The sequence below is a fragment of the Lucilia cuprina genome, chromosome 3, assembly GCF_022045245.1.
Source record: "Lucilia cuprina isolate Lc7/37 chromosome 3, ASM2204524v1, whole genome shotgun sequence".
NCBI lineage: Eukaryota > Metazoa > Arthropoda > Insecta > Diptera > Calliphoridae > Lucilia > Lucilia cuprina.
Window position 1 is genome coordinate 3,023,438 of NC_060951.1, and position 12,352 is coordinate 3,035,789.

The 12,352-nt window shown below is 30.6% G+C and overlaps 1 protein-coding gene across 1 annotated transcript in view; it reads right to left on the minus strand.

Annotated features, from left to right (window-relative positions):
• Positions 1 to 300: 300 nt before the first annotated feature.
• LOC111682524 overlaps positions 301 to 12,352 on the minus strand; it is a 36,301-nt gene continuing 24,249 nt past the window's right edge. The window contains exons 2-8 of the mRNA XM_023444496.2: positions 9,963 to 10,672; positions 6,909 to 7,081; positions 6,428 to 6,544; positions 3,990 to 4,388; positions 2,878 to 3,266; positions 2,590 to 2,793; positions 301 to 1,070 (exon numbers count right to left, since the gene is read on the minus strand). Of these exons, the coding sequence (XP_023300264.2) occupies positions 702 to 1,070; positions 2,590 to 2,793; positions 2,878 to 3,266; positions 3,990 to 4,388; positions 6,428 to 6,544; positions 6,909 to 7,081; positions 9,963 to 10,081 (1,770 nt within the window). The 5' untranslated portion in view covers positions 10,082 to 10,672 and the 3' untranslated portion in view covers positions 301 to 701. The remainder of the gene's footprint in view (positions 1,071 to 2,589; positions 2,794 to 2,877; positions 3,267 to 3,989; positions 4,389 to 6,427; positions 6,545 to 6,908; positions 7,082 to 9,962; positions 10,673 to 12,352) is intronic.

Consider the following 12,352-nt stretch of genomic DNA (forward strand, 5'->3'; position numbering starts at 1 on the left):
ATAATTTCAAATATTTGAAAACTAAAGTAAAAGCCATTGAATTAATAAGGAGGTTATAAAAAAATAGGAAAACTAGAGAGAGATTAAAATTAACTAAAAAGTTTTCTTTAAAAAACTTTTTACCATAAAGCTTGATTAAAAAAAAAACAGTAGCAAAAACTACATAGTGACCTTTTTTTAAAGAGTATTTAACATTAAAGCTTTGTTAAAAAATATTTTCCGAAATTTCACATAAAGCTTTGTTATAAAATTTTTTACAAATAAAAAAAACTTTTAACCAAAAATTTATTTATTTACAAATCGTTATTTTATTTACTAATTTAAACAACTACAATTTCATTTTTATAGACTTAAATCAACTTAAATTTATTTTTTTTATAGAATATTCTTATTAATTTTACTCTTATGTTTTAATAATTTCTATCCTACAAGGATCACATAATGGCACAATTTTTTTAATTTTATTCATTACACAAGGAGACTTGTTTTACAAAAATAACATTTAGTTGACACACATACATATTTAAACATTTATAAAAAAAAAATTAACAAAAATTAAAACAAATGAAATTATTTTCTGTTTAACACTTTTATGTTGTTTGTTCATTTCTCTACATTTTCTTGACCACCTACATGCATAAGGAACTAAATTATAAAAATATCCAATTTTGTCATGAATTCTCCTCAAATTCAATTGTCACTCATTTAATCACCATCGATGAGGAGGCTGGCCTATAGCTGCGTCGACTTCCATTCGTATATAGGCTTGTGGTGGTCAGTGTATTGCGCTGCTGCTTATATCTATAGCCCGTAATCATTTCACGTATTGTCTTGCGATATTTATCCGATAAGACACAGTATAAGAAAAAATTTGCTGCCGCATTTGTGGCAGCCAAGAAATTGAATATGTTGCCAAAGATAGATTGTAAATGAGATTCGATTTCGATTTGTGAAGAGACAATCAAATAAACTGCCCATGGTAATTGACAAATGATGAATAGTAAAACGACAGCAATTAAGGTAATGGTGACACGATTCTCTTGGGATACAGAGGATGTTGTAGATTTGCGCTAGAGGGAATAACAGGAAATGAGAATAATCGATTAAAATTAATTTTATGTTTGAACATGAAACAGCTTTTAATTAAAGTTTTATTTAAAAGCTTCGACAAACTATTGTTCTAAATGTATTTGGAATATATAATAAACTTGATTTTAGACTAGACTACAGACTAGACTATAGACTAGACTATAGACTAGACTATAGACTAGACTATAGACTAGACTATAGACTAGACTATAGACTAGACTATAGACTAGACTATAGACTAGACTATAGACTAGACTATAGACTAGACTATAGACTAGACTATAGACTAGACTATAGACTAGACTATAGACTAGACTATAGACTAGACTATAGACTAGACTATAGACTAGACTATAGACTAGACTATAGACTAGACTATAGACTAGACTATAGACTAGACTTTAGACTAGACTATAGACTAGACTATAGACTAGACTATAGACTAGACTATAGACTAGACTGTAGACTAGACTATAGACTAGACTGTAGACTAGACTATAGACTAGAGTATATATTAGACTATAGACTAGACTATAGACAAGACTATAGACTAGACTATAGAATAGACTATAGATTAGACTATAGGCTAGACTATAGACTAGAATATAGACTAGACTTAGACCAAACAATAGAATAGACTAAAGACTAGACAATAGTATAGACTATAGACTAGACTCTTAGTTCTAGTTCAGTTCTAGTTCAGTTCTAGTTAAGTTCTAGTTCAGTTCTAGTTTAGTTCTAGTTCAGTTCTAGTTCAGTTCTAGTTCAGTTCTAGTTCAGTTCTAGTTCAGTTCTAGTTCAGTTCTAGTTCAATTCTAGTTCAGTTCTAGTTCAGTTCTAGTTCAGTTCTAGTTCAGTTCTATTTCAGTTCTAGTTCAGATCTAGTTCTAGTTCATTTCTAGTTCAGTTCTAGTTCAGTTCCAATTCAGTTCTAGTTCAGTTTAAGTTCAGTTCTAGTTCAATTCTAGTTCAGTTCTGGTTCAGTTCTAGTTCAGTTCTAGTTTAGTTCTAGTGCAGTTCTAGTTCATTTCTAGTTCAGTTCTAGTTCAGTTCTAATTCAGTTCTAGTTTAGTTCTAATTCAGTTCTAATTCTGTTCTATTCAGTTCTAGTTCAGTTCTAATTCAGTTCTAGTTCATGCCTAATTCAGTTCTTGTTCAGTTCTGGTTCAGTTTTAGTTCAGTTCTAGTTCGGTTCTAATTCAGTTCTTTTTCGGTTCTCCTTCAGTCCCAGTTCATTTCTACTTTGGTTCTTATTCAATTTTGTTCTAGTTCCAGTTCAGTTCTAGTTTTTTTTTGTGCGGTTCCAGTTCAGTTTTATTTCTGTTCTAGTTCAGTTCCACTTTATTTTTTAGTTCGGTTTTAGTTTATTTCTAGTTTACATCTAGTTTAGTCCTCATTTAGTTCTAATAGACGTCTTGTTCAATACCTTTAAAAAAATGATTTATTCTAAAACTGTTATAGAAGCTTTATAGACAACTTAAAAACAAAGCTTAATATTACCTTTGGTCTCCTAATACTACTGGCATTTGTCATCTCACCCCGTATGGTAGTAGAACGTCTTACCAACATAATTAAAAAACAATTAAATGTCACCAGTACACACAACGGTATCAAGACAAAAACACACAACGTCACAAAATACCAAACATTTATATAGAAATCATCATCTCCCAAAGCGGTCGGCTGATGATTATAGTAAGTTACCTGCAGGAAATGTAAAAAAGAAGAAATTCAGGAAGAAGTTTCTATATTAATACAAGTATTGCAATATCTAACAAAAATACCAACATTTTCACAAAATTCTGTTATATTAAGGAATATATCATCATCCACCATTTGAATTTCGGTATCATTGTCCCAAACACTCAAATCCATTTGCTGCAATAGCGAGGCAATGGGTGGAACATTGGTTGTTATTGTTGTTGATGTTGGTGGTGTTGGTCTAGCCAAAGAAGATGATAACATCGTCATCAGCTCTAAGTTATCTGCATGCATTTCAAATTCTGTTGTATCCATTAATAATGCTTCAGTTTTGAAAGGATGCTGTGTTACCGAAGGCTCTAATGCAAGAGCTGATGCTATTGCCGCTGGCGACGACGACGACGATGATGATGATGATAATGTCAACGTTATTGGTAAATGTGAAGGAATGTTTGTTAAAGTTCTGGATGTCAATGCTAAAAGATAGATAGTGAGTAAAAATAGTTTAGGATTGAATATAAAATGGTTTTTTGTTGTTGTATTTTCGTTGAAATGGAAATAGAAAAATATTTTAGCTTGTTGTTGGCAAACATTTATTTGTGCTTTTGTTGCTAGATTTCTATGGTCATAAAGCAGAAAAAATTGAAATGGAAAAAAAACTTGTTATGATGAGATCTCAAAGGATGTGAAGATTGAAAGAAATAGCAAAAAGTCCTTAAAGGGGAGAAAAACAAAAAACTTGTTACGTTAAGTAAATATAGCAAATGGCAAGACAAATAAATAACTTTGAGATTTTGCTAAACTTTAAAATTTAAGTTTTTCTTTAAAATTTTTAAAAGATGTTGAACTTATAAAACTTTGAAAAAGCTTTACAGCGCAAAGCTTTTAAAAACTAAGCTTTAAAAAAGCTTAAGACAACAAAGATCTTAACAAGATTTGTATTAAGCTTTAAAGATTTATAAAGCTTTAAAAAAGTTTCACTTAACAAAGCTTTTTAAAGAATGTCGTATTTTTAAAAAGCTTTAGATAACAAAGACCACGAAGAAGCTAAAAAAGGCAAATCTATGAAAAAGTTTCAAATAACAAAGCTTTCTAAAGCTTTAAAGGATAGATTTTGCATTAGAAAACGAACCTTTGATTCCTATTTACTTTTTGAGATACTTTTTAAAAACATTATTTGTTTCTTTACTTTAACTTACTTTTCATTTCCTCATGATTTAAATCAATACTTCTCTTGGCCCTTACTCCACCAGCTTCCTCTCCACCACCACCACCATCTCTCATTCTAGACAATCTTTTCATTATATCCATATCATTTGATAAAATAAATTCCCGATCATTACGTTCACCGCTGCCTTCAGTTTCATCAAGATATTCAACAAATTTTTCCATAACATTCAATGGAATTTCTTCTTTCTGTTTAAGTTGATGTTGTTGCTGCTGCTGTTGTTGTTGTTTTTTATATTGTTGTATCGCATAAGCTTTGGCTACAGTTTGATTACAGGGTTGGCCAAGATTATCCATCATACGATACTCAATACTGTGCTGATGCTCGAAGGCTGTCGAAATGGTGGATAATAAACAAAAGAGGGTCACACCTAGAAAAGAAACAAACAAAAAAAAAGTTAGCTACAACAAAGTTGGCAAGTGAAAAATAAGTATAAAATAAAACAAAAAGAACAAACAATAATAACAGCAACAAGAGCAGCAGCAGCAATAAAAGAAAATGTTGCTATAAATGTTTACAATGGTTTTAAATGGGAACAACGCCTAAAAGTATGCAATCATGACACAATTGCTTACATGCACATTCAAACTTACACTCACACCTCTTAAAGGACACTGTAAATAATAAACATTAAAGAAGGGAAATTAAAAGGTTGGTCCTTTTCTCAAAAAAATATCAAATTAAGGAAAATCATCCAACTCCTGGAACTTATTCAATTTTTTTTTTATTTTTTTTTTGGAATTTTTTTTTACTATCAATTAAAACTTATATGGCATCCTTATTGCTGCCACATTCTTAAAACCAAAAATTTTATTCATACCGTATGGCAGCCAATCAATTTTGGCAGATGGTCTTACAAGCTCAGTCAGCTATTTGGTTGTTTTACATATCAGTCACACACTTATTTACAACAATTCACTGTGATACAGAGAAATTTGTTAACATTTATTTACAGTTTATTTGAGTTTATTCAATCGTTGTACAGGCGAATGTGATAGTGGGGGAAGTATAGGCTCATGAAAGAAATGGTTGAGCTAATAGTAGACCGTAATAAGGACTAAACCAAAACTATATATTAGAATATAGATAATACTATAGACTAGACTGTGGACCAGACTACAGACTAAACTGTAGACTAGACTATAGACCAGGCTAAAGTCTAGGCTACAGACTAAATTATATACTATACTACAGACTTGACTATAAACCAGATTATAGACTAGAATATAAACTAGACTATAGACTACGCTACAGAACCGACTATAGACTTAACTATAGCCTAGACAATAGACTAGATTATAGACTTGACTATAAGCTAGTCTACATACTAGACTGTAGACTATACTATAGACTAGACTATAGACTAGACTGTAGACTAGACTATAGACTTGACTATAGACTAGACTATAGACATGACCATAGACTGGTCTATAGACTAGACTATACACTAGACTGTAGACTTGACTATAAACCAGATTATAGACTAGAATATAAACTAGACTATAGACTACGCTATAGACTTGACTATAAGCTAATCTTCATACTAGACTATAGACTAGACTATAGACTAGACTATAGACTTGACTATAGACTAGACTATAGACTAGACTATAGACTTGACTATAGACTAGACTAAAGACTTGACTATAGACTTGACTATAGACTTGACTATAGACTACACTATAGACTTGACTATAGACTTGACTATAGACTTGACTATAGACTACACTATAGACTGGTCTATAGACTAGACTATAGACTTGACTATAAACCAGATTATAGACTAGAATATAAACTGGATTATAGACTGCACCATAGACTAGACTATAGACTAGACTATAGACTAGACTATAGACTAGACTATAGACAAGACTATAGACTAGACTATAGATTTGACTATATACTAGAGTATAGACTATAGACTTGACTATAGACTAGACTATAGACTAGACTATAGACATGACTATAGACTTGTTTATAGACTAGACTATAGACTTGACTATAGACTAGACTATAGCCTTGACCAAAGACTGCTCTATAGACTATACTATAGACTCGACCGTAAACTTTACTATAAACTAGACTATGCTCTAGACTGGAATATTGACTAGACTACACTAGACTATGGACTGAGCTATAAAATAGACTATAGACTAGACTATAGTCTATATTATAGACTTTTCTATAGTCCAAGCTTTTGACCATATCATAGCACCGACTTTAGTACAGATAAAAGGCCACAGACTGGAATATGTTTAGTCCAGACTTGTCCATATTCTATAGTCATTTTATAGCAATCTTCCCTCCTTTACATTGCTGTTCAAAAACTACACCTTAAGGCTATGATATTTACAATTTATCTGTGATATTATTATTGCTGTTGCATAGTTGTCATTGTAGTGGACTTACCTGCAATAACTTTCTTGGCCAACGATTCGGTGCAGAAAGTCTGACGTTTCAAAGGATAACGTATCGCTATAAATCGTTCGATGGTAAAACATACAGCGATATAAATTGATATGTAGGCTGTAACAATGATACAAACAAAATATCATTATTGTTATCAGCAGCAGCAGGAACAGCAGCATCACATCATCGTCGTCAACGAAAGGCGGCAAAATACAATTTCCGTCATTCCAATCAATAGAACACAGCAGCAGCAACAGTAGCAACAACAGCAGGCAACATACAAATTACATGACGTGTAAAGAAATACACACAATAGTTGAAAAACGGAAAAAATAAAACCATAAAATTGTTTATTATTATTTCTCTTTATATTTACTTTTAGATATATTTTTTTTTTTTTTTGAGAAAAGAAATTAAGGATATATATATATATATATATATATATATATAAATTGTTATTCTTTAAGTTTCCCATACTTACAGCAGGCATCGCACAGCCAGACCACCACACCATAACACATCCAATAGATTTTACAATAAAGATGCACGTAGGGATAATGTTGCAACGATAACAAAAGTGCCATGGTCAAATAAATAATGTCCGTTATGGCTAAAGCCGTTAAATATATATTTGTGGTACATCTCATGCGTCTCCTAAAGAGTAAAAGAGTAAAATAATAAAAATCATATATTTATTGTTAAAAAAGGATTTTGCTTTTGCTTTCCTTAAAATTGTCATTTAGCTGATTTTTATCTTTTTTCAAATAAAATTCCTTTTTTTTCAATTTTCTTTCATTTCCAGTTAAGTGTTCACAAAATTACTTTTCTTTCGGGAAAATTATGTTGGTGTGAGTGTGTGGGTAAGTTTTTTTGTTTAAACAAACTACCAAAACATGTTTATTCCGGTAATGGCTTTCTATTACTATTTATTTAATTTATATCTCAATTACTTTTAATATGAAAGTAGTTTTTGGAAAACGATTTTTGAACAATCATAGAAAAAACAAAACAAAAAAATTGAAATAGAAAATCTATAAAAGCAATTTAGAAACAATAAGGATATTCACTTGAGGCCCTTCATAATACTTTTTTCTATTCTAGTTTCACTGTTTTGTTTTATAAAAAAAATTTTACTTTCTATAATTTTTTATTAAATTCATTTCTAAATCTTTTTTGATTTTTCACTTCTATAGTGCATACCCCTATTATTTGTTTAAATTGCCAACCATAACAGTTACATTAAGCTATTGCGTAGTAAACAAGAACCACATTTATTTCATATCGATATTCTTACTATTTTTTATTCGAAATTTAAAAACAAAATAAAAATTCAAAATTATTAAAAAGTAAAACTAACAAAATACGTACATATGTATTGCTAAAGTTAAAAATCATTAGTAAAAGTCCTTAAGCATTATATGTCTGAAATTCTCTTGCTATTTACTCTCTACTCTATCCCCTTTTTCACTTTCTTCCATAACCTTTCCAAACCATTAGATCTCCCATTTTTGATTCGTTTATGTCATACACCTTTAGCATTTTCAAGTATTATTAAAGCTTCTCTACTGACATTTCATGTTGAGCTCCAATTTCTTTTTATTGGTTGATTCTTTTCTTGCAACAAAACAAAAAACAACATGTAGCTATTGAATACTTAATTCAGGAGGTTATGAAAGTTAGAAAATCCTTGTAATTGGTAAAGAAAACATAATAAAAATTTTAAAGGAAATTTTTGGAAAATCATAAGTTTTTAAAAAGGATATGCAATTTACAGCATAACCAAGTCTAAAGATCGAAAGTGGGCACTGTGATAGAAAGCACAGTTAAGATACATATTATCATCTATACTGTAGCCTAGTTATAGATCAGAATGGTCTAGTTTATAGTTCAGATTGTAGTCTGACCTAAAGATCCGACTATAATCTAGCCTACAGATCAGACTATATGCTAGTCTGCAGATCACTAGTCTAATGGCATATAGATCAAACAATAGTCTAGTCTATAGACTATAATCTAGCCTATAGATACGACTTTAGATCAGACTATAGTCTAGCCTATAGATCAGATTATAGTCTAGCCTATAGATCAGACTATTGTCTAGCCTATAGATCAGATTATAGTCTAGCCTATAGATCAGACTATTGTCTAGCCTATAGTGTAGCCTATAGATCAGACTATTGTCTAGCTTATAGTCTAGCCTATAGATCAGACTATTGTCTAGCCTATAGTCTAGCCTATAGATCAGACTATAGTCTAGCCTATAGAGCAGACTATTGTCTAGCCTATAGATCAGACTATAGTCTAGCCTATAGATCAGACTATAGTCTAGCCTATGGATCAGACTATAGTCTAGCCTATAGATCAGACTATAGTCTAGCCTATAGATCAGACTAAAGTCTAGCCTATAGATCAGACTATAGTCTAGCCTATAGATCAGACTATAGTCTAGCCTATAGATCAGACTATAGTCTAGCCTATAGATCAGACTATAGTCTAGCCTATAGATCAGACTATAGTCTAGCCTATAGATCAGACTATAGTCTAGCCTATAGATCAGACTATAGTCTAGCCTATAGATCAGACTATAGTCTAGCCTATAGATCAGACTATAGTCTAGCCTATAGATCAGACTATAGTCTAGCCTATAGATCAGATTATAGTCTTGCCTATAGATCGGACTATAGTCTAGCCTATAGATCAGACTACAGTCAAGCCTATAGATCAGACTATAGTCTAGCCTATAGATCGGACTATAGTCTAGCCTATAGATCAGACTACAGTCTAGCCTATAGATCAGACTATAGTCTAGCCTATAGATCAGTCTATAGTCTAGCCTATAAATCAAACTATAGTCTAACATATAGATCAGACTGTAGTCTAGCCTATATAGTCAATGAATATTCTAGCTACATATCAGAATATAGTGTAGTCTAAAGATCAGACTATAGTCTTGGCAATGGATCCAGCTGAAGTCTAGATCAGACTAAAGTCTAGCCTATAAGTTAGATTATATTCTATCCTTTAGATCAAATCATAATCTAGCCTATAATTCAGACCATATTCAAGTCTAAAGGTCAGACTATAGCCTTGCCTTTAGATCATTGATTCGATAGTCTAGCCTATAGATCAGACTATTGGCTAGTCTAGCCTATAGATCAGACTATTGTCTAGCCTATAGATCACACTAGAGTGTAGCCTATAGATCAGACTATAGTCTAGTCCATAGTCTTTACTATAGTCTAGATTGTAGACTATAAAGAAATAGACTGTAGATCAAAATATATTCTAGACCCTGAATCAAAATATAATCTAGATCATCTATTATACTTTATACTAAACGAAAGATCAGTTTTCAGTCTTGTCTATAGATCAGATTTTGTACAAGACTGTCTTTATGCCTCTCGTATACTCTCTAACTTCGTGTTTTACCCCTACCCTCAGACTGATTTCTAATTTATTATATGTGTTAGATGATAATAATAACTACTTCTACATATGTATACATATACATGCATACTGGTTGCACACAACTTACCTTGTCAAAACATAAATGCTAACAGAATTTCCCAAAAGACCAATAACAAAAACACATGGCACCAATATCCGTTGCACCACATGACGCACTTCCGCAACATCGTGATCTGTAAACGACATAATGGTTGAATGACTCACACACACTAAAAGCGATTACAGTGAGAAGGGGATGTTGCAAACAGCTATTGCTGTATGTTGCTTCTACTTCAGACCACAATTTTAATACACATACAAAGCTGTTGTTGTTGTTGTTAAGGTTGTTGTGTGTGTTGATGAGGTTGGTGCAATATTGTTTTTGCTGAATTTCCGTTTTATTGCGTTTTTAAATTTGAAAATTTTTTGTAGTTTTGTGTTTAGTATGTATTCTTTCTTTTGTAGATTTTCTTGTCTTCTAATGGAATGGCTAACATGCCCCTTAAAACCAGTATTATGTTGGTTTTCTTTGCTTTTTTTCTGTTGTATACTTTTAAGCGTATAAACAAACACGTTTTAGTGATTTAACAATTGCATGTTGGTAGTTTTTTTCTTCCCCTTTATCTATTTAGTATTCTTTACAATTTCAATTTGATATTTTTTTATTAGTTTTATATTTCTGTTAAATGTTAAAATATAAAATTTAATTGCAGCCATAAAAAGTTTTCTTCAAACATCAAATTTCTTTTGTTTTTTCAAGAGACATTTCCATTCTAAACAGCAATTGTTGCTCTTGAGCTGAAAATAGTTAAAAATAAATGAAAATTTTTTATTAAAATTATTTTAGTTTCGTTTGTTGTGATTTGCATATTAAAATGTTAATTACTAAATACATATAACAAAAACAATTGTTTACCATAAACAAATGTTTAGTGTTTATTTCTGTAGCCTGTAAAACAACAATCGTAAAAATTTTAAATATTTTTCATAGACCGCCAAAACAACAAATATATAAATAAATAATTTTGAAGGTAGTTTATATATTTTTTTCCAATTTCCTCTTTAATTATTAATATTTTTCCATAAACTCATTGTTGTAATAATAAACACAAATATAAACATTTCAAATTACTTCCTTAATTACCATTAAAATCTATAAAAATGTTTCATTAATCTAATATAATTTATACACTTTAAACATATTAAGTTAATTTATAAAATTTATCATGTAAACAAAAAAAATTCCCCAAGAAATAAGCAAAACATACAATATTTATAATAACATCAATATTCCGCCAAAGGCGACAAACCAAAAATATTTCAACTAAAAAACAAAAAAAAAACTAGATAACAAAATATTAAAAATTCTTCTTCTCTTAACTTGTTCTTTAAACAAAATTATTATTTTATTTTTTAATATAATTTTTCAATTCCTTACCCACGTCTGTCGATTTTTATCGTTTTCCAACAAAATAAATAAATAAATATAATTTTTATTAGCTGCCAGCTAAATGTTGTTTAGATTATTAGTAACAAAGAAAAAAAATTTGTGTTTAAAATAATATGTTTAATAATAAAATGAACAACAAAAAAAAAAAAAAAACAGCTACAGCAAGTTGTGCACTCATTAAAATTGTTGTTGTTTTTTTTTTTGTGATTAAAACAAATAAATTACACGTTTTTGTCTTAAGTTGTTTATATTGAATTTATTGCTGGCAGAGAATAAATTTCAATTTATGCTGCTACATAAATTAGCAGACAATAAGAATAGGAAATAAGAAAATTAGAAATAACTTATTTAGTTTAAAGATCAATCAAAAATTTTAACTAGTTTAGTTCTAGTTCAGTTCTATCCCTACAAACATTTTCTATTGCGGAAGTTACCCGTGTGATTCTTCCAAACGTGCTAAAAGCTCGCCAGCGATGTTGCGGAAGTATAAGAATTCTTGTCAACAGTCGGGAAGAACTGATGCCGAGTTGGGGAACGTCTAAGAGTAACGTGGAAAATACTTCTGGAAGACCCGCAGAAGAAACTTCTAGATGGCTTTTGGAAGTAATATGTTACCAAATACTTTTCTATATGTTACTAGGAAGTCACTTCTTGAAGTGACTACTTAGTATCATCTAGAAGTGTTCCTATCTTTTCTTCTAAAAGAAGAATATTCTCTTCTTCTAGAAGATGAGTTCTAGTTCAGTTCTAGTTCAATTCTAGTTCAGTTCTAGTTCAGTTCTAGTTCAATTCTATTTCATTTCTAGTTCAGTTCTAGTTCAATTCTAGTTCAGTTCTAGTTCAGTTCTAGTTCAGTTCTAGTTCAGTTCTAGTTCAGTTCTAGTTCAGTTCTAGTTCAGTTCTAGTTCACTTCTAGTTATGTTCTAGTTCAGTTCTAGTTCAGTTCTAGTTCAGTTCTAATTCAGTTCTAGTTCACTTCTAGTTCAGTTCTAGTTCAGTTCTAGTTCAGTTCTAGTTCAGTTCTAGTT